At 41.8% G+C, this 23,505-nt stretch overlaps 1 protein-coding gene and 1 long non-coding RNA gene across 3 annotated transcripts; both read left to right on the top strand.

Annotated features, from left to right (window-relative positions):
- The first annotated feature begins 2,324 nt into the window (after positions 1-2,324).
- On the top strand, positions 2,325-22,171 carry dpr15 (defective proboscis extension response 15). 2 transcript variants are annotated; one of them, XM_015182454.2, is made up of 7 exons: positions 2,325-2,394; positions 4,697-5,231; positions 10,327-10,982; positions 15,854-16,088; positions 16,717-17,414; positions 17,786-17,891; positions 21,227-22,171. In XM_015182454.2, exons 2-7 carry the CDS (start codon positions 5,156-5,158, stop codon positions 21,514-21,516), a joined length of 2,061 nt encoding a protein of 686 aa, XP_015037940.2. In that variant the 5' UTR covers positions 2,325-2,394; positions 4,697-5,155; the 3' UTR covers positions 21,517-22,171. The 2 variants fall into 2 exon arrangements, with proteins under 2 accessions (XP_015037940.2, XP_001359490.4); XM_001359453.4 differs by having other exon boundaries at positions 2,327-2,425.
- LOC117185667 (uncharacterized) lies at positions 18,796-19,729 on the top strand. The gene is made up of 2 exons (XR_004471141.1): positions 18,796-19,248; positions 19,302-19,729. It is a non-coding gene; the product is annotated as an uncharacterized lncRNA (long non-coding RNA).
- Positions 22,172-23,505: the final 1,334 nt, after the last annotated feature.

Here is a 23,505-nt window from a genome sequence, read left to right as displayed (position 1 = left end):
GCTTAATTAAAGCTCTCAACTGTCGAAGCCTCTGGCTGGTGCTTCATTGTCTTGTCCTTAACTTAATAGCCATTACTCGCTTCTCTCCCTCTATCTCTTTAGACATCTTTGGTACTGCTTTCCCTCTCCGATAAGCTGGAGAATCTGTTTTCGAACTTAATTTGATTATCTTTTGTGATCGGAATAAGCGTTTGTCCAATTTAATTCCCCTTTAAATTCACTGACCCACTTAACCGGGCGCATTCTTATTCAATTTTTTATCTCACGCTTGAGTAGTTTTATAATTTTTTTCCACAGCCCTTCGTCCGGGTTCGTCGGTGATTAATGACTTGTGAGGAAAAAGTGAAAGGTGCGCAAAAGTTTAAGAAGAGCAAAAGGAAAGAGATCAGCAGGGAAATTAAATTCCATGAGTCCTGCATGATTGAGTTCTATTGAGTGAAATGCAGTGCTAAGCTTAATTCTCTGTCCTTTATTGAGAATGGCAGAGGTAAGTCGTGGATTCTTAATAATGATGTTCTTTGTATTCAAAGAAATGGAAAAGGGTGTGATACAGTGCAGGAATAATCAAATAAACTCTAAAATGTTCTGTATAAAACCAATATTTCCCAAACTCCTAATTGGACTTGAGTTTCCATTAAATGGAAAATAAGTGCAACAACCATTTCCCCCATTTTTGTGGAAAAGAATTTCAAGTAAAAGTTAATAATTGTTAAATTCCAATTTCGACCAGGGCTTCACAAAATTTCTGCATGTAAAATTCATACGGGAAACTTTTGCTCTCCTCTCCGGCCAGCTGCAAGTGAGAGCTCTCCACAGCGAACCGGATACATAATTGTGGATACTTTGTTGGATACCCCTGAACCTGCCCCTGCACCACCCATAGTAACACATCTAAAACCCCACTGTAATGAACTCTGGTACATTTTTGTGTTATTGACAAACGATTTTGGAGTTTTCCTTTTAATTATTTTCATTTTGTGCAAAAATAATCAAGTGCGGGCCCCATCCCATGGAATGGCACGAAATGAGAATAAACAAAGGATTGTACATTTCTATAGATACAAAAATCGTTTTAATTTGCCAATGATTGTGTCTGGCAATGGATTGTTCAATTGTTTAACTGCATAAACAATAAAAATGGTTGCATCTGAGTGTATGTGAGTGCATATGAGAGTGTGTGAGAGTAAATTAAAAAGCGAATGTGTCTTGTGCATATACTACAGCCATTGTTTTACAAGCCTTTTGTGGGGGTAGTAGCTGGGATTGCGATTGGGATTGAGACTGGGGGAAGGGCCCCAAAGCCGAAACTGTCAGTGACAGCGCAACGTAAGTAATTTCGCGCATATGTTACGATCGGGGAGCCGATGAGGACTGATGGAGGGAGTGTGCCCTGGCCAGGCACCATCATCCGGCGCCCGCTTTAAAGCCGGAGCTCGGCATATTCATGGCTGCTGCACACGACAAATTGAATTTTATGCAAAAGCTTCCGCTTTTCCTCCAACACACCACCACCAACTTCTAGTGCAAACTGTCTTGTCACCCATCTACCCCAGCTTTTCCCGCCTTTCCTGCCAGTCGCGGCGACATCTATGCACCGTTCGTCTGCATTATAATTTGGACTTTTGTTTTTTTTACCAGCATTCCCCACTGCTGCTCCGCTCCTCTGAGCTTTTCCGCGACATTCTTGCTCTGGGTTATCCTTGTGTTTTGCACTTTGCCATTTCATATCCGGCCAAGACGCGTTCCCAATGCGGTTTTCTCTGTTGGCCCACTTTCCTTCGTATTCCTTTCAAATGCTTTCCTTTTTTGGCTCTGGTTTCATTTTTTTGGCCAACATTGTGTGTGAAGGAGTGCCTTTCTTCGACGTTAATGAGAAATTATGTTATCGCACTGTTAAGCTGTTTGTAGCGTCCAAACCTCTTTCCATTTTAAGGTTTTAATTAATGTCATTTGAATGGTAACAAACGTCTGTATAGGAGGTCTAGTTTTATTGAATTTACTAAGAGTTAATGCTTTCTAAAATCAAAATTTCAAATGAGCAATTTGCATAACTTAATGCTGAGTGCATAAAGCATTTTTATTAACAATAGAACAATTTAGGCTTGTAATTGTAATTCTTCTGTTAACAGGACTAACAAAGCCAACACTAAATGTTGTTTAACAGCTCTCTTTCTCGTCTGAGTAACAGACTCTCTCTTTCTCTGCTACCGCTTAACAGGAAGATGTGAGTGATGCAAAATCAAATATTGCGTATACGTCACGAAGTTTAACCGAAGTAAGTTCGGGTCACGATTCGCTGAACTATGTTAAGCTGTCGCCAGTTGGCTTAGTTTCCTTTTAGCCGGTGCCAAGCGTGGTACGTTCCTCGCTCCGTCACTTAACCTAAGCGAAACGGTTAACAAATTCAAATATAGAAACTGATATGGTTAACAAACAAATATAACTTACAACGAGAATGGTCCATAGTTAAAAGCGCTTGATATAACTTTGTGGTTGTGGTTTAATTAAATTGAAACTTGATTAACACTAATATTCTGGTGCACTCTAACGATTGCTATGGGAATAAAGATTTAAACAAATATGGAAAAATGTACAACCTCTAACCATCATAAAGTGAAAGACTAATTATGTTAATGCATTTTGTGTTCAAATTGAATAGAAATGACAAAAACTAAACCAAACTGAGATCAAAAAGATGGATCTACCGTATAGTCCAATACATTTCTAATTTGATAAGCTGAAAAGCAAGCCATTAAACAAACATTTCAGTAGCAACTAATTCAGTAATTAGTTGATCAGTCAATGTTAAAAAATAAATTAAATTTTAATCAAACTTTTATTACCATAAGAGTAAAAAGAGTGCAACACACATGTAATATTTAATCATTCAAATCTCACCAATGTCATTAATAAATATAATAATGATGAAAAGCTTAAATCAAATGAAAAATGATCAGACCATAAACCACAATAAATTTAAATACTTCTCATATAATTAATCTTGTAATGCTATCGAAAAACAACATCCTTGAAAAATAGCTGATAAAATTCATGCTTTACTGCTTGAAGTGCCTTTGAACAATAACAATATCAACATAATCATATATAATAATATGAAATTGCTGCCATAGTTACGAAATTGAATAGCAATTGCAATAAACTAAATTACAAGACACGAGAATTTCCCGCTTTCCGCGCCGCCGAGCAACGGCTACAATAATCAAGAAGCAGATGGCAAAAGCCAAGACCAAGACCCGACCGGGGACGGACAGCAGTTAGGAGTCTTCTTCCAGAGCGTGGGGCCCGAAACGGGAGTAGAAATAGGAAGAATTGTGTTAAATCATTCACACTTCCGCTGCTGTTTTGTTTGTGCAATCAATTTAATATTATTTGTGTTATCCAAGACAACCGGAGCTGCTCAAGGTCCAATTTCTTTTCCTTTTCCCTTATCATTTTCCCCTGTCCGCATTCAGTTCCCCTTAATGCATACAACTCATTCGTCCGGAACATTACATTTGTTTAACATTTGAGTTAACGCATCATTGGGCCACCGACTACTCCACGGCCATTACTTATGTATGGTGCTGGCATCTCTCAAGCTCCAGCACCAGCACCAGCTCCAGCTTGGACTGAGACTCAGTCTTGTGTAGACTCGCACTTAGAGCCCATCTGTTGGCTGAAACAAAACAGCATTTAAATCATTATTTCCAGCCAGACGTGGCAGAGGCCCCGACCTACCTACACCTATACCCAAGTATATCTATACTATACGTACACCTTGCCTGGCCATGGAGAATCCTTTCAATTCATCCAGCGCGTGTCCTGCATTTGTAAGTTGACTCGGAGGGCGTGTTGTTCCGTCTGCTTGGATTCCTGGATGCCCGACTGGCTGGCTGGTTGGCCATATGTACTCCTTTTACGCCCCACTAAACACCCGCATAAATAAATTTCGTTAATGCCAAATAGTCTGGGGCGTAAAAGAAAGATGAGGTAACACAAGCAGCCACAACAAAAAGGAAACCGGGCAAGCGGCAGCAGCATTTGGCCAAATGGAATGCCCAACCATAAGCTTATACAACGACACATACGAGTATCCAGGTTCTGGGAAACCTTTTCGCTTTGAAATCGCCCCGCTTTGGGAGAGCAGGATTTAGATTCGAGTGTGGATCTATATGAATCCAGTTAAAATAATGATATCTCACTTAGGTTGAAATCTTATTGTTTAGTAGAGTACGTCCATAGATAATCTATGATAATCGTTATACGAGAAATCATTTGATTCCCGGTAGATCTGTTAATAGTAGCTCTGTAAAAAGAAAACTTGTTACTTATACATATAAAGGGTTAATTGATTCAATCCCTAACCCATTCTCATTTCCCACATTAGAGCGTTTTTCTTGGTAGTTTTCCAGAGAATTGTCATAGGTTGGAACACAATGGTTGGGCAACAAATGCCAAGAGGGCGCCCACATAGCCCCAGCCAACCGAAAACTTACACAAACATATCAAAACAGAACGCGGCACAGAAACGTTGGCCATAAAATGGGACTGGGACATGGGACTTAGGACCCAGAGAACGTTAGAAGATAGAACCTACGAGTAGTACATGACCCCAGCTCGGTGGACGCTTTGTGGGAGAATATTTAAAAGTGGCCACGTTGTTGAGTAAGGTCTGCACCACATTTTCTGCTTTTAGTTGTGTTAGATTATCCCTGAAAGCTTACCGCGTGCAAGCGCAATTTGAAAATATGTTAACCATGCGATTTTGCGCGCCAAAGAACCCACTGGGAGAAGAAGATATCGCTGCAGCTCGTGTCAAGATGTATAAGCAGTATTAGCAACAGCCACAACGATAACGAACATTGCCGGGGCCCAAGAGCCCCACGCGCAGGATAAATTTGCACAGGCTTCAGCTTTAGCTCCAGAGCAGCCAGACAGCCGATGTGACCCAGTTAAGGCATATTTAGCTGGCCAAGGAGACACCAATCCCAACCACTACTCCTCGACTCCTCCACTCCATCAGCGAGCCAAGGAAACGGGAATCGCAAGTCGCGAATCGCGGAACGCGGAACGCGGAACGCACAACGCGGAACGTAGAGCGTTCCCGGACACAGCGTGTCACGGCGCAAGGATTATCAATTTGCTTGGCATTTTAATGGAGTTGGCCACGATGCGACGCGGCCTGATCCTCGTCTGGGCGATGGCTATGGCGTTGCTCGTCTGTTTGCCGGGTAAGCTCCGTCAAATATGAAATTATTTCTCACGATACATTTGTCGCATATTAAATTACTTTCTCTCACTCTCCCTCACTCACTTTCTCTGGCACATTTCTCCTTCTCTCTGCGAATCTTTGCCCATGTTTTTCTGGAAAAACAATTTGATATGCGCGGCTTAAAAGCATTTTGCGGGTGAATTTAAAGCATTTGCTGCCGTGTGTACTCGTATCTTCGGCCTTTGTGCATATTTTAGCAGGCACTGTATGTCGTTGAAAGGGAGCCAGGGCAGGACATGGGTATTAGGCATTGTTCGGCTTTTTTTACTGGGTTTGTCTGGGGGTCAATTTAAATTATGTTGGAATTTGTGCGCGGGAATTATGGGTGGAAGAATGTAAGCTGTTTCTGGTTGTAGTCAAATAAGAGCAAACAAAATTCTTAAGGAAAGAGGTGCGGGGAAATTCGCCAAATTCATATATGCAAAATAAGCTTTAATCCCTCAACCGTTTGAGGTTTAATTTTCCAAAGGCAGACATATAGGTAAATGTATAATCGGAGCTCTGAGTAGGACGATGTAGTAACTTAAGTGAATACAATTAGTAGACAATTCAAAAATACATACCTATTTTAGGGTCCTGCCAAATCAATCAAATCTTTCTACCCAAAAAACATTGCCAAATTGTTAACAATTTGTACCTTTAACCATTAAAAATAAGACCCATAAGGACCCGCCCTTTGATGGAGTCCTTGAGCTGCAATGTTAAGCAAACAAAAAGCACAGAAGGAGAGAAAGGTAATTAAAATCAAAATGGCAACATGAAAAGGCACAAATTGGTAAACTAAAAGTACGGGAGGGTGAAAGCATAACGAAAGTGACTCTCGACATTTCCATCAATGAACCAAACTCGATCAAACGGTCCCCGCCCCGCCCAAAAACCCCGCCCCCGTTTTTATGTGCAATAGAAAAAGTTCGAGTGCAGCGGAAAAACTGCAAAGCAAGGCCGAGTGGTGGGTGAGCGATGATGGGTGTGGCTGTGGATGCTTTAAATTGCGTTAAAAGCTTGGAACTTTGATTATCCCCGATCCCCCGTATCTTCTGGCGATGGACCTCTAACCCCATTTTGGTTGTTCGATTCGTTTGGCCATGAAAGTGATGGCCGAAACGCCAGAGGAGATTCCGGCCATTGAACGAGAAATAACAACAATCAAAATAACAAGAGAGAAAGAGCGAAAAAAAGTTAAAAAGTTTTACTTTTGTTTAATCAAATTCTGTTGGCCAGTTGAGCATCATTCAGAGACTGTAACCAAAAGTGAAGCCAGTCTGGAAAGCAGGCTCATACCCTCGAGAACCCAGGCCCCAAAGCCTGTACCTAGATCAACCGCAGACCCGGTTTCTCAGTCACTTATTCTACACCCACTGTTCACTCTTTCAGACTCCAGTGGGCACTCTCTTTTGCTCACTTTTTCTGGCCCTCTTTTACCCGTTTTGGACCCCACTCTTGTGCCCCTTTATTGGAATTTTGTTGGCTTTTTGGCCTGCTAGCCATGCGGTAGCGATAAGTTGCTCAAGTCTCGGGTTATACTCCCACGAGATGCCATTCGGTTAGCCGCCAAAGTGGCACGCCCCGACTTAAACGCTTAACAACAATTATTACACAAAGTTACGGCCCGGTCCTGGTTCTGGTCCTGGGCTGCCTTCTGCCTCTCGCTAGAGGGTGCCACGAAACTAGGCCGGCATTTTGATGAGAGTGTCCTGTCTTGTCCGCATCGTGTCGAGTGCGGTGTGGAGTGGTGTCCCATTGAAGTGTTGAAGGGAGATTATGGCCGCACCGGGATGCGGTGCCTTGGGGTTAAGCCAATTTCCATCATCATCATCATCAGCATTAGGCTCATCATCTGAGCAACATGCCCATCATAATTAGGAACAGTGTCGAAACGTTGTCAGAACCCGGCACGGACCTCAGAGAGACATCATTCAAAGTACCCCTGCCGGGAAGATACACTGAAAGAAAGGCTCTCTCCCTCATAGCGATTGTGTGGTTCTCCCTCCCAATTAAAAACAATCATTTTGTGGAAAATTTCTACTTTTCAGCTGCGATTTTCCGCATAGTTCTTGTTATTCCTACTGTTATTTTTGTTGATTGTTGTAACCCTAACAATAACGAAACCTTAACAATAACAACCAAGTACCCAAGAACAACAATGGTGGCGGCAGCGGAACTACGGTCCTCGGACCAGTGTAAGGAGGCGTTTGATTAAAACACTTTCGCCTAAAAATGCCCGCGGGACTTGAGCCCTGGCTGCTCGGTTAATTTTGGTGGAGAGAATGGGAAAGGCACAGCAGAGCTGCTTCTCAAGTTGCTCGGTAGCTTTCCCCTCTCCGCTTTCTCGCACCCTAGCCCTCTCTTCTGGTCGACCCCAGTCGAGTCAATGAAATTCTGCATGATGAGGCCCATTTTATGTGTGAGTTTCGCCCCTCTAGGTCCCCAGTTGCTCGCCTGCAAGGCTCATTACGCAAGTTTTTCTCCATTCTCCATCCTCCATCAAGTGCTCGACTTGATTTCCCTCTCTCTTGCCGGCTACCAACACTCTATTCTGTCTTAACTTTTCTGATATACGTTCGGAAGGTAATATGACTTGAAGCAGACGCTTGAATGGCACAAATAGTTGCGTTTCTGACCTTATAAAGTGTACATATATATTCTCAAACACAATTAACTTTCGCTATTCGTGTTCTGTATCTGTATCTGTAGCAGCGGAACAAATCCTGGAAATGTAAGAGTATCTGGCAAGTCTTCCTGGGCCTTACTTTCTTATTTTGATTTTATTTTTTACTTTGCGCACAATTTGTTTTTGCAGTGGTGTGGCTGTGTTCGTGTGTGTTTTTACAACTTTTTAGTTTGTTTCGTTTTCCTCTCTCTCTTTTTCGCGCACACAAAGATTAAGCAAATTTTTATAAGGCTCCCCCAAGTGTCGCCTCTGCTTCGCCCTTACTCTTCTGTCTGCTCACCCTCGCTGACACTGTCCTAAATGATAATTTTTTTCTTAATAATTTCAGTTTATTATTTTGTTTTCATTTTCCCTCGGTTTGCAGCCGGTCCCAGGGTCTTTCTCCCTACTTGGAATCCTCCTGTTTTATTGCACTTTTTTACGCTGTTTTGATTTGTTTCATCGCTGGCATACACGCCCACTTCCCACCATCCTACTGTGCCGCCTTCTGTCTCTGGCCCTTCTGCGCTGCCTTGGACTTGGTGTCGACAGCTGTTGGGTTTTATATGTATATGTTTATTTGTGGGCAAATGAGTTGAAGTCGTGGACAGTGGGTTGACTTACGTTGATAAGGAGATAAAAGAATCCAAAAGCTGTAGACAAGAGATACATATCTATGGGCGAACAAAAATTTGATTAATTGTGGATTAAGTGCGACTATGTTTCATTTTTGTATTAATATTTAGTTGTGCAAAAACCATATGCTTAAATAAGTTTTAAATAAAATAAAAAATATCACTTTAGCGTTCTGTAATGAGATTAAATTAAATACCCTGCTACATTTCGCATTTAATTGCGTGCAAGCAAGCTTTAAGCTTCAAGACTAATTAGAGTTTTCACTCATAGTTAGCTAATACTTGCCCCACTGTCCTCGAAGGGAAATGGAATTTTTGCAACTTTATTATAATCAAGTTGGCTGCAGTGCATCATTAGTGCAGGCAATTAAAAAGTTTTTTATATGGAATCGCTTTATCTTTATTGCACGTACACGAAGCATAAACATAAAACATGATAACGCACACACACTTAAACACACTTGAACACACTCACACACAGATACATCCACACACACACACACAACTGCAGACTGACAGAGAGAGAGAGAGCACCCCCGACGTAGATATACGCACGACTTGGTTGGGGCTCGTTAACGGAGGCTTTCCGAGTTTTGCATTTACTTTGAGCACAACAAAATGCTCAACTTGATTAGGATTCTCTCCCTTTCCCATCATGGCTCAATTGTTAATGGAGAGCACTTTCCCTTGCACTCTCCCTTTCACTAAATCGCCCTGTATATCCTTGTGATCGCTGTTCATTAGTTGATTAAGCGAAAGTTGTGTAATTCCGTTTTCTGAAAATATTTAAGAAAATTATTGATGTATTCCCTCTATCCCATCATTAATGAAGAGTACATTCTCTCAACTCTCCCGCTCAGTCTCTTTTCGGATCGTTTTTCATTAGTTTATTGAGAGAAAGTTACGCATCCGCCGCTTGTGCCACTTATTTGCTCGGAAAATCAAAAATTGCACTCAATTTTAATTAAATTTCAAGAAAAGCATTGCCAGAACCATTGCTCGACTTTCTTATCTACAGGCTGCCAAAAATGGTCCTCTTTTCCGCTCCCTCTGTCTATCTTTGACTTTTGGAAAAGTTTACTTTTGAAATTTATGTCGCCAATTTGGCAAATTTACGTGCTACATGTGCATGGAGGGTGCATCCGGGTGGCAGTGGCAACCAAAGAGCTCTCGATTTGGTTGCAAGGCTAACAAGTGTCATAGGTGCATAAATTATGGCCAATTCTCATGCGAGTATATAGTATATTTTATTGCAATTTTTGGCGGAGTATTGGGCCGCCATATGGCTAGGCTTACCCTTCGGTATCCGAGGTCTCCTTGGAACACTGGGTAGCCTGGGTGTTGCTAGGGTCCCAATCACCGACTGTAATCTCCCAATTAACAGCTTTCAAGAAGAGCTTGATTTTCGGTTATGAGAGGATGGAAGGACTTTATTGTTTGCAGTCTGATTCCCCATTCAATCAATACGAGTACCAGATCGTAATTAGCTAATTAATTTCGTTTAAGCTATCAATACCGCTCCGAAAGACTTGACTTGAAGACTATTGTGCGGGTGCAGAGACCCACGATGACGATTAATTTATTGAACAGACATGCTCCAAGGCCGTAAATCGTTTTAATTGTTGTTGGCCAAAACTCGAGACAAATGGGGATCAAGGCATTTGAAATATATCTAGGCCCTCCAGAGAGAAGACCTTAAACAAAACACTAAGTCATTAATTTGCACTCACAATCTATTTATTCTCCTTTTTTTGTTGTGTATCTTTCAGCTGCCAGCGGGGAGGGGCCTGAGCCTGGGCCAACATCAATATTAAAGAGCAGCGGGATAAATGGCCAGACCTTTCAAAGAACTCAATCAAAGCGCGAGGCGACAGCTAAGGCATCGCCGGCATTAATTTCGGCGACAACGCAAATGACCCAGGCAAATGGGGGGAGTCCCACAGCGATTGGGAACACAATAGCTGCAGCTTTGGATGCAGCTTTGGATGCAGCTCCTCCTGCCACCAACGATGTCATCATTAATAACATTAACAACAATGGATCGAAGCAGGCCACAGCCACAGCCGCAGCCGCTGCCACAATGGCCACTGTGACCGCTGCCCTGGAGGCGAATCTTATTATGAGCAATCGGAATATCCAGCAGCAGCAATTGCCGGAGCACAACTATAGAATCACACACGGAGACAACAATGCCACATCCATAATCACAACCATGGCTGCGGCTGCCACAGCCGTAGGAATGTCTGCGAATGCATCTGCCACCGCAATAACAGAGCCAGCAACGACAGCCCCAACGACAACGACGACAACGAGGAGAACAACACGCAGGCCAGTGGCAACAACAACGCTAAGGCCGCCACCAACAATAGATGATTACCAGACAATAATTAGCCAGGCCGGGACCCATGCCTATCTGCCATGCAACGTAAGTTCCGTTCCGCTCCGTTCCGTTCCCTTCCATGATCCCATTCCCTTCAATTAGATTTCACTACTGATTGGGTTTCGGCTTTGAAATGAGAAGCGAACGAGCGACGGGTCTGATAGCAAGAGCAAAAGCAAGAGAGCAATCAATAGCTCACAAATTTCTAGGGGGAAATCAACAAAGGTAGAACTGGGCACGAAACTCCCTGAAAATTCAATCAGCCAGCCCAAGGAAAACTCTTTTCTCCTCTGTTTATTCAACAGAAAATTGCTCGCTGTAAAAATATTTGCTAAACATTTTTTATTAATCATTGATAATTCATAATAGGCAGCTGATTATACAGGTCTCTGCTTCTGCCTCCGCCCTTGCCTTATCAGGCCTCGGGGTTGGGGTGGAAATTGGCAAAGGGATCGCGACTGGGGGTGGGAGTGGGGGTTGGTGCGACCGACTATGGGAAGTGGCATCGATTGGCCCGACTTCCGATTTGAATTTTTTCTCATTCCGCCGGGCTCCAACTTTTTTGCGCTTTGAACTAATTTACGCTGGCCGCTGTCGGAACTGAGGGAAAACAAAACCGGAAATTGCCGATGTGGATGCTGATGCTGATGCCGAAGCCGATGTGGATGCTGATGCCACGCCCTGGCCAAAGGGCATACACAAGCAGTTCAAGTGGCAGAGGCAGCGGAAGACACATTATACGCTTAAAAAGGGCTTATGTAATATTGAGTGGAGCTCAAAAAGGGAATAAAATATATATATATAAAAATATGTATAGATTCAACATCACGGTATTTGGATATATACTATCGATCGAAAAGCAAGTTTTTATATGAAAATCCAGATTATTTCTAAGAAATAAGGAATAGAAATAATTCTTTAAAAAAACTAGTAATTTTGTAAAGCTAAAAATGTGCCAACAATAGTCCAAGAAAATGTTACATATTGCAGATTTACATGCATATGCTTAGGTATTTGAAATCATGGTTCAAAAAGGGTATCTCAAGTTTCGGCGAGTCTAGCCAACATCTTTTCTTGTTTTTGTTTGAAGCTGCTCAAAAACGATGACCCAAATTGTTGGCACTACTCGTATATACGTTTATGTATGTATCTGAAATATATAAGTGTTTATGTACGCACGAATCGGTAGAAGGATCAGGGAAGTGGGGAGTGGGGAGTTCGAGAGAGCTGCTCTGGCATCCGCTAATAACTTAGTTACTCACTCGCTCCTTGGCGCTGTGCCTGCTAAATTCAGATCCGCATGCACATCCGCAGCTGCATCCACAGCTGCATCCGTATATTCGCGTCTCGCATTGCAAATTATAATTGGCGCTGCTGGATGCCACTGCTACAGTAGCGCTGCCACACTGCTGCTGCCGCTGGTTACTGTTTGGCCAGGAAATTACTGGCAAGTGTCTGTTTGCAGAACTTAAAGTTGAAGAAATAAATATTCCATCTAGCTGACAACTGCAGATGCTCAAACACAAAACTGGGGATACTTTCAGCTGATGCTTATTCAAATGAACTCGAGTGTAAAGGAAAAGCAGCAGGGAGTAAAGGGAGGGATGCGGGGTTCTCGGTTTAGTTTAGTTAATTAAAAAATGCAACTTTGCAGTGGAGTGGCAGGCACAAAATGTTTTTATTTGCACACCTTTGAAGTCGAATACATTTATCAAAAGTATTTTTTCGATTTACTTTTTCCCCTCTTCATTTGCAATCGTTATTTGTCTGGCTTTTGGAAAACGGAAAAGGGATATTGCTTCAATAATTGTCGAAAAATAAATGGAAATGTTTTGATATTAAATATTGTTGAAGAAATACATAGTCAAAACGACGAGATAATTATTTTTGGTTGTCTGAAATGCACAAAGGCAAAGAAGGTCATGGAAAAGGTTAAGGATATTTCTACGGTTTCATTTTATTGAATATTCAGCTTCCAGTCGTCTCTTCTATTCATCACACCATTCTCCACAAATTGGTTGGCAAACTACCTGAGTTTTATCCCAACTTTTTTTTAGCAATATTAGATATTGATCTAGAATTTGGATGCCATACCTCGCTACCTCATCCACTTCTCAACTACACATAATCACAATCAAATAAATGCAAAATAAATCTTATATAAAATCGAATTCCCCATAGCTGTGCATCTTCCCCTTAGCGCTGAGCTCCTACCCACTTCCAAACCCCCCCGCAAAAAACAATCTACTATAAAATATTTATCAGATAATTTGAATACACCCACATTCACACACACTCCGAGCTCACTCGCTTTTTGGCTGCTGGAATACTTGTATCGGCATCGTGCGCGAATAAATATGTATATGTATGTATTTATATACTCGAAATAATCTTCAAATCTGCTTAAACCTAATCAATTAATAATACATTTCGGGTCCGTGGGCGTCACAAAGAGGAGCCGCACGGGGCACAAAAAAAAAATAACGAATCGAGACGATACAGAAAATAAAAGAGAAGGGAACCCGCAAAAATTCTTTGCCTGCGAGCACTTGAATATTTTTACCCAGAATCGACAGCCATCATCTCTCCACCTCTCAGAAAAGTCTGTCATTCAGTCTTTTCTTTCCTTTTTTTCCGGCAAAGTCAGCGAAAAGTTTTCTCTCCAATTTTTGTTGTTGGTATGTTTTTGCTAAGGATATGAAGGCAGGCACTTTGAGGTGTATTGTTGTGTGAAAAGAAAGAGGAAGACCGTGCACTGAAGAACCAACAAAATAAAAGAAATTATTTGCAAACAAGTTTAGACGAAAATTCGCAATGTTATGAGCAAACTTTGTTGTCTGCTCGTCTGTGATGGAAAACGATGCTCTGCAGACAGGGCCTCAAACCCAACCAAACCAAACCAAACCAAACCAAAGCCGACGATGACGATGACGGCACCAGAGGGAACATAAAACCAAACGAGACAAGGATATGGCCATGGATATGGGCTACGACCACGGCTATGGCTATAGCTACGACTTTGACTAGAGTTTCGTTTCAGTCAAGAGTTCTTGTGACATCAAGGAAGTGACACAGTTTGAGTTGCAGTCTAAAACTAATTAACAATATTTAAATGGCAAACATCTCGGGCATCTTGATAGTCCGCCGTCCACAGAAGCCATCACTTTATGGCGAGCTGAACCGCAATCTATGCCAAACAGCGAAAATTTAAATTAGCTAATGCCAGGGCCATGTAGCCGGGAGTGCCAAGCCGGTGGCAGTGCCACACAGGGATATTTGTCAGCCTCAGGGACAAAGCCAGAGGGAGAGGCATCCCCATTGCCGCTTGGGGCAGGTCTCTTACTTACACTTGCCACGTACTCGAAGTCTCCTGACTTGGCTGGCTGCCTGCCTGCCTTCCTGCCTTCTGACTGGATAAGCATCTTCACTTAATACCGAGTATAATGTCGATGCTGAGCCCCGATAATAATGTCCTCAGACTCCAAAGAGTCCGTGGCCGTGGCAAAATTTAATAAACTCTCTCTCTCCCTCTCCCCCTCTGGCCCATGCACAGTGACTGCGATCAAATGATTTTTCGATTTGGCTCTTGATAGGTGGCCAAATCATAGTATACGAACAGGATTTAATCAGTGAAACTCAAAGAATTCCGTCGAAAGTATATGTAATTGTACTTATTGAAGGGAAAATAATTAAATGTGCCACTGTATTGTGGGAAAAGCTCTACTCAAATGCCATTGTACTCTTAAAAATGAGAATAGGAGAAGATTTTCGGCTGAATCTCACGATTTTCTTTGATGATTCCTATCGCTGCCTTCCAGGTGATGACAGGAAGCTCATATTGAGATGATTTGTCAGTCAAGCGGAGATGTTCATATTCATTTAGAAAGGATAGTTTTTGACAGCACGTGCTCCAGCAGTAGTAACAATTCCACATCCACTGTCTAATGCCACTGCCATGGCGACAACCACGACAACAATAAGACCAACAACAAGGACATAAAACCCAAATGATTATGGTATCTAATCATGACGTTGTCGTAGTCGTAGTCGCCGACGTCGTCCTCGTCGTCAGAGTCCTTGTCTGGGGGCCCTGACACCGACAATGTAGTTGATGGCAGTGGTTCAAAGACTGTCATTTGCCTCTGTCACGATGTGCCAGACGCCTTCCTTTTGGCCAGTTACCACAATGACACCCACTCCATTGATTATGATACACTGAGAGAATAGTTTGACGATTCGGTGCATCATAATGATATCTGGCAGGTTACGGTTTCTTCAGTGTAATTAGTGGAGTACCTCTCAGTGTCTCTGCTTGCAAAGTGGGCCAACAGATAATGTTTATTCATGTAAGGTACGGGCGTATCCTTACAACACGTTTCCCTGAGAAGGTAGGGAGGGAGGGACCGAGGGACTTCCCCTTCATTGGACCGTATTTAATGTATATTATTTTGTTTTCGTTGAGCGAAGAGGAGGCCCCTCCGACAAATTGCTACTAAATTATTATTGCCATTATTGACACAAATGAATCGACGTTTTGTTATCGTTATTGTTTACCGTCTTCTCATTGACCCAAGCCTAAAACCCTCCTTAACCACCAATTTCTCCCTCCCTCCTATCCTCCTGTTAAAGTTTACCCAAGAGCCTTACGAGAGCAGAGGTGGATGTGAAATGAGCCTCAGAGCAGAGAGGTGGTTACGACACAAACATGGCAAAGTTCTGCTGACATCATCATCATCATCCACTTCCTGCTCCAGGGTCTCGGACAGCTGGGATTTACTGTTTGAATTGCTCTGTGTGTGTGTGTGTGTGTGTGCGGGTGCTCAGAGAGGAATAATTGAATCAATTTCAAAAATTGAAACCAAAATTTCGAGCCAGTGCCCGCTAATTGAAAGTAAATTTTCTATATTATTCGGCAGGTCAAACAGCTGGTGAAGAAGCCCATCTCCTGGCTACGCATGCGGGACGGCCACATACTTACGGTGGATCAGACTACGTTCATTGCGGATCAGCGGTTCCAGTCGGTCTTCTCACCTAATCCGGAGAGGTGGTCTTTGCAGATCAAGTATGTTCAGGTCAAGGATGAGGGCACATACGAATGTCAGGTGTCCACGGAGCCCAAAGCCAGTGCTATTGTTCATCTAAGGATTGTGGGTGAGTATGGTTGGGGATTGAGGAAAGATGTTCTTAGCTTAAGGGTGGTTTAAGGGTTTTGTTTGTGTAAGTCTCTGGAAGGGGTCCCTCCAAATTAACACTACTTTATCTGAAGCTATTCTTTACCAATCTTAAATCTAAAATATTATTAACTAGAACCCAATCTAGAAGCAATTATCTACCCACCTTTCACGTTTCAAAACGCTTCGAGGGGTGGTAAAGCCAAGATCTTTAAGAATTGCGCGGTTCCCATTAACTGCATTTACCCCTCCAAGTGAAAGTGTTAACCGGTTCAAAATCCAATTAGACATTTATCGAATTAGTACACAAGCGATGTACTTAACATCGAGTGCTCGCCACTGGTTGTAAACCAAAACCGCTGCTCAAACATTCCATTGACCCAGTGGCCTCCACGAAACCGAAACTTAGACCAAGCCCAAAATCAAAATCAGAACTCTGACCTCACCTATAAATCTTCAATGACAGAGACAATAAATCAATGACCGTTGCACTTGCGACTGAGGCAAACTTTGAGGCTGCCTGTGAGTGATTGTCCTTCCGCTAACCCACTCTCTATAGTATATGTGTGTGTCTTTCCTCTTTCCTCTCAATCCCTCTCTCAATATAGAGCCGAAAACCGAATTAATTGGCGAGTCGACGCGCCATGTGAAGGCCGGAAGTCAAGTGAAATTGCGTTGCATAATTAGCCAGGCATTGGAGCCGCCGCTTTTCATTAATTGGTTTTACAATCAGAAGCAAATCTATTTGCATAATCGTCGCGGTTGGCGTACGGAAATTGAACGGATCGATCTGCCACCGGAAGTGGCAACCACCACAACAACAACGACAACGACAACCACTACAACGACTACGGCTCAAACGACGACAACAACCATGGCAGCAGCAGCAACAGGAGCCGCCACATCATCGGAGTCGGCTAATGGTTTGGGTACCATAACCCGCTCATATATATTAGATGCCATATCCCTGAATGATGTGGCTGGAGTTGGAGTCGGAGTCGGAACCGGAGCCGGGACTGGAGCTGTCAGTGAAATGACAACGGCTCCGGCAGTAGCTGATGGAGGATTCGATATTGCAACATCTTCGGCTGCTGGGGCTGCCACACCCACAACAGCAGCCTCCGTGCTCACCTTGGTATCCACAGCAACCACACAAGATGGTGTTGCATCCACAGCAGATACCACAGCAACAACAACCACTGGGCTGCCAAGCACAGAGACGGCAACGGCAGCAGAAGAGGCAGCAGCAACAACGGTGATGACTACAACAATGCTGCCAAGCAGCAGTTTCATTAAACAGATAACGGTAAGTGGCTTACCACATTTGTGCCACTCCCCCCACATCAGCACTCTGCCCCATCCTTCACACTTGCCACTCACCCTTATACCCAGTGCAAATTTTCACATTAAATGCCTTTTCATTACGCAAATTGTCGTGAATGCGTGGCAGGTAAAATAATTTGTATTATTAAATTTTTACTGTCAACGTTTGTCAAATTATAATTTTTAATATTGCCCCAGAATTCCATTCCCCTCCTCCACCAACATCCTGCCAGAAGCACGCTAGTTCTTTTGTCTGACTACTCTCTCGACAACTGAATAATGAATATAAATATAAATATATATAAATATATTGTATACTTATATACTCCGGTACGTATCCGTGCGCCTTTTCAGACGGCATCTCTCATCATTCCGGCGGTGGTGAAGCTGGATTCCGGCAACTACACTTGCAGCCCCTCAAACAGTGCGCCCCGCACCATTGTGCTCCATGTGCTAAACGGTAAGGGGAACACGGGGAAAAAGGGGTACACCATATATATATATATATATCTATAGAGGCGCTGCAGCCGGGGCAGATCGGGGTTGCCTTAACTGTTTTCTGTATGGCTCTGCCAATTGAATTAAGTTTTCATTTAGCTTAATTGAATTTTATTCGGATGCGTTTTTGTTTGGTTTGACTTTTGATTTTCGCGAAATTTACGCACAGTGGTAGGAGATGTATGGGAATTTTTAATTTGAAAATATCCAAAGTGTACGCTCAAAGAAATCTTGGTGATATCTGAGCGGAATTGATTGTCAATAAAAAGCAGAGACATAGGCATATCCAAAATTCCACAGTAAAACACTAAAAAGAAGTTTCGGCGAGATATCTTCGACTGGTTCCCATAGAAACCTACAGACGTAAGTATAAATATCCGTTGTTAACGCTGATCCAGAACACATATTCTCTAATGGATTAGAAAATCTTTTTTCTCAGAGCTTCAGTCATCGCATTACACTCTCCCTTCATCCTTAAAAACGTACGAAAGAACAAATCATTCAATGTTACACCATTTTGTTTGAGGCTTTTCCGTGCCGCACAACCACTGTGGCTGGCTGTTCCGAGGGGTTCTTATTCTGTTTATACAATTTCCTACAATGGCAAACACAATGGCAGCGAAACGAAACGAAATGAAACCAAAACCAAACCAAACGAAACGAAACGAAACGAGACAACGGGTCGAGACGAAACGAAACGAAATGGTTGCAGTTTTATTGTTATCTCGAAAATAGCCACAATTGCGTTATTTGCTCAATGTCCGCCGGGCAACAGGAGCAGTAGGACACAACAGTGTCCACCCTCCATTTTCAGTTGGAGGATGAGCCAAGGACGGTGACAACAATGACAGTGATGCCGAGGTAAATGTCCGTGACGCTGGAGATGGAGATGGAAATGGAGATGGAGATGGAGACGGAGATGGCGATGACTGACCTATAAATGTCGTCTCCAAATAGTTAGCCATCTGTCTGGATATCCATCTCTCTCAGAGTCTGCCTGGCTGTCTCTGTTTGCTGCTCTATTTGTCTCTCCGTTTGGTCTAGATTGTCTCTTGGATCCCACAAATTTCCGTTTGTATTTAAATCGGTTTTGGGCTTCCCTTTCATCTGACTGTTGGGGGTCCTGTTGCTGAAACAGTTCCTGATTCTGTTACTGTTTCTGTTCTGGATTCTGGACTCTGATCCTGGGCCTGCTCTTTCCTGTCAACTTTGACATGTGTTCCTCTCGCATTTTTTGTGACGCCTGTCGTTTGCTGTTTGAAGCATGCTACTTAAAAGCTGACAATCCCCACTTTTCAGAGAGGCACTCCCTTCGAGAGGTAAACCAACAAAAAAGATGCTGAATGATGGTGACTGATGACACCTGACGCAGGACAAGAGCAGATTCATTTTCGGCCAAGAGCGACTGGCAGTTACAAGTTCCTAGCCTCCCAGACCAGACCAGACCAGACCAGGCTCGCTGACAATTCCAGGCTACAAATAATGGCCATAAAAATGCCGCCCTCACAGTGGGAGACTTTCGAGTGACGGAAAGGACATGACAGAAGAGCTGGAGCAGGAGGTGTCAAGTGGTGCTCATGTCTAGGCCAGAAAGGGCAAACAAAAGCCCCCCTCACTCAACACTGGTACGAGTATTTGTGTGTTGGCATTTTTTGAAAATTCAATTTACAATTTAATTTTCTGCAAAATTGCTCCATTGTAATGGAGACAACAAATATCATTTATAACAATGAATTAATGTATTTTTAATATTCGACTAATTGGCGCAGATAAAGGAAAAGCTTCGAGCTCTTCACTCTACCCAGTTCTTTCTCCCCATTAACCCCGTGAAAACGAGTGAAAACATGTTAAAGCCCCCTGGATACTGAAAAACAATGCTCTAGAGATATGTGTGCGTGTGTTCGGGTGGGTGGGCGTGGCAGGGTGCGAGAACAAAATGAAATTATAGGCTGGAAGGAGCGCCTATGCTCTGCCGCCCCTGGATGTACTTTTATACATATATTAATACAATTTTACATACATGGATTTTATGCAAGCGCCAAAGGTTAATAAACTTAATGTCATTTCTGTGGCACAATGGTTGTGGCATTGTGAAATTGTTGCTGCTGCTGCTGCTGTTACCGCCATGACAAATGATTATTAATAACTTAATGATATTATCATTTATTTATTCAGGGATTTTTATTTTAATTGCACTCCTCTCTGTGATTTATTAAATCAGCAAGAACGAGTCCGTCCTAGTCCTGCCTCTCCTTCTACTCCATGTGGCATAATTAATTTGCTTATTTCCCCTGCACCCTGACGCTTGTCCCTTGCCACAGGGTAGTCTTCATCATGGAGTGCCAATGTCAGAGTGCGGTTGCCGTTTAAAATTATTCAAGTTTAATTATTTTAAATAAATAATTTCATACATATTTGTCAGGCACCGCGCACCGCATTGCATAACGCTTTTGCAGTTCGCTTTTATTTTTTAGCCATGTTTTTCGATGACTCGCCTGATTTTGTTATCGCTACAGTGGTTATGGTAATTGATATTTGGGTGTACTCGAGGGGTGTCTGAATAGCTGGCGAATACAACGTCCGACATCATTATTCATTTGGCATAATTGTGGTGATTTTGCTGACACTCCGCTTGATCAGGAGTACTATTCTTGCACTATATTTCCAGAGCAATAGAGATTACAACATCACATTGAAGACTCCTGGTGCGAATAAACGGTTTCCCTTTACTCATATTCATGTGAGAATTATCCTTTAATTTCAATGAAACTCGAATCTAATTTATTATACATATTTTGGGGGGAGTTTCCGCGTGTCTAATGAGGTGGTGGGAGATCATACACACGTGCCAATCGGTTTTATTTGCTCTAATACTTTCAGTTCATTTTGGGGCCATGTTTATACAATTTCAACATTTGCTTTTGTGCGCATTTCACGCGAACGCCACAAAAATCCATCAGACATATTAGCTATGCACAAAATTCGGAAGGATACACAATCGCCCACTCGTGTTGGTCATTCAAATTTTCAATAGAAATATTTAATTACAATGGGCACTTTATTTGCCCAATCGAATGTAGAGGCTGTGTGTCAGTATGGATTCATTTACAGCCTAGAAATTGATTCTGATGGGTTCAGCAAGGGGAAATTGGTTGGATCCTAGTGTAATTATTGAATTAGTTTTCGTGTTTGGCGGTGGGATACATGCTGGTTCGTGAAAACCGCAACATTTTGTACCCTCTATGATCAACTTTACACCTGAATTCTGTATTCCGCTCTGATTTCACATTTTTGCAGGTGAATATTCCGCCTCGGCCATTAAGTCGGGGAGCGTCAGCTGGAGAGTGCTAATTGGATGTCGGGGCTATTTGCACTGGCGGAATGTTTCAACGCTTCTGACACTTTTGTGGATTATTAAATTTGTGCTGGCCATGGAAATCTGCCAGTTGAGAGCCAACAAAGCCACCGCAACAAGGACACCCATCATCAGCTGCCTCCGGAGCAGCAGTGAGCGGACTCTGGGTACGAACGTAGACCAGGTCTGCCGTTCAATCAGCGGCACAAAAGTGGCCGAGGACAAGACCTGAGTCGCGGCTGCTACTCACCTCGAATTTTATGCTATAAATGAGGCTATGAATTAAGATTTTATTCGATGTATTATCCCCAGAAAAAGACATAAAGACAAAAGACAGACATTCATCCCGAAATGCAATGCATACCAAATAGCTCCATGAATTATATGAATACATATACAATTAATAATTGTTTGCCGTGTGAATGTAAATGAATGTTTAAGATCAATATTTCTGGTGCCAGGCATATCGTATATTTCGATTTAAAATTTGCAAGAATTGTGTAAATAGCAGGCACAGTGTAAAACCCATAAATAAATTAAGAATATTTTACTAAATTTTTATCAATTGGAATCCGACATGGTTGTAAAATATTTCAGTTAAAAGAAACCAATAAATACTTAATAAAAAAAGAAAAACTATAAGCAAGAATAATATAAACCAATGGAACTGCTCCAGAACGGAAATACGATATATACAAATTAAGAATTTCATTCATAAATAAATTAAAATTAACCTTATATAAGATATTGCCTATAATTGAATTAAAATTAATATTTTACTTTACTTTACCATTTCAATGAGTTTCCTTGAACTATAAATTGTAAATATGTATGTATAACTTTGGATATATTATAAAAACCTGATTTTCCAAGACTAAACATTAAAAAAACAAAAATGATAAATAACTATGTAAATAGGCGAGTGATACTCGTACTGCTGTTCGTTGAAAGAGCCCCCGCATTCATCATTAAACTACATGCATATACATATGTATAACCGAAGAAAGCCAAAAGAAAACTAAATGTACACATTAGTTAGTATATAAAAGACTTACTACAATTTTAGACGCAGTAAAACCGAAAAGAATAAAACCAAAACTTAATCAACAAAATAAACAGAATTGTATGGAGTTTTCTGCAACGTTGCGTATACTTGATGTACAGCATCACAAATTTGAAATGAAACGCCAAGGCAAACGCAAATGCAAAATTTAATTGAAATTGCGATGGTAAATCAATTGAAATGAAATCCAAGGAAGTGTTTGCAATAATTCTTAAGCCATTACAAATAAGTGAGATGCAAAAATAAATAAAATACAATTTCTTCAATGGAATTTTAAACTGCTTTTAGTTCTTCTTCTTCTTTGGAATATTATCCATTTTCACACTGAATAATAATCTCACACAACGCAATGTTGCGGTGTTGAAATGTGTAAATTAGTTGAGATATCTGTAGACCCCAAAAGGGTCAGAGAAATAGAGATGTATCTCCCGTTTTTTTCCTGGCAATATTCATGCCAACACATGCTCCCAGGTCCGGTTCCTGGTTTTCGGTCCAACTCAAATATTCAAACATTCGCCTCGGAACTGTGAACAAGTTTGTTAAATATTCATTCATACTCGTAGCTGGACCACAAGCCAGTTCCAGACCCCACCGAGGTGTCATCTTCTCGTAAAGAACCCACAAAAAACCAACCAACAAAAAATACAGGAGAGAGGGACGGACACAAATTATTCACTCTTACAACACATTTAACTAACGACGGACTCCCTCAAATTTGTGACCATGCCACACCAACTGAATGTCAAAATATTTCCACCCATGACTCAGCAGGCAACTTTTTCCGGGGTGCAACCCATTTCAAGTAATACGAACAAAACGAAACGAAATGAATTCAGCAGTAATTTTCTGTGGTTATTGGGCAGGAAGTGGGCGTGGCCATGCATAAACCAACTTTTATGTGAGCTATATGGAATGTGGCTATACGGATAAATGGATTTTGGTTTCGGCATTAGTTGAGTTAAGAGTTCGTTTTCATAGTCGATGGGACACCAATGGGATTTTGAGAATTTTTAAAAATATTTTTCTCATCTTTAATTTTTGTTAATTTTATTAAGTGAAATGTTTACATAAACATCTTTTTATAGAAAAGATTTATTTCTAAATGAAATTGAAATTTTAGCAGTATATTTATACACAATTTTTAAGAAATTGTATTTT

Source organism: Drosophila pseudoobscura, chromosome 2 (assembly GCF_009870125.1).
Source record: "Drosophila pseudoobscura strain MV-25-SWS-2005 chromosome 2, UCI_Dpse_MV25, whole genome shotgun sequence".
Classification (NCBI taxonomy): Eukaryota; Metazoa; Arthropoda; class Insecta; order Diptera; family Drosophilidae; genus Drosophila; species Drosophila pseudoobscura.
This window is presented reverse-complemented; position numbering and strand designations above follow the sequence as displayed.

Bases quoted from the DNA above. Each gene is read 5' to 3' on its own strand.
- dpr15 (XM_015182454.2), top strand. From the start codon at position 5,156: ATGGAGTTGGCCACGATGCGACGCGGCCTGATCCTCGTCTGGGCGATG. The intron at 5,232-10,326 runs GTAAGCTCCGTC...TGTATCTTTCAG, and splicing joins GTTGCTCGTCTGTTTGCCGG to CTGCCAGCGGGGAGGGGCCT. The intron at 10,983-15,853 runs GTAAGTTCCGTT...ATTATTCGGCAG, and splicing joins ATGCCTATCTGCCATGCAAC to GTCAAACAGCTGGTGAAGAA.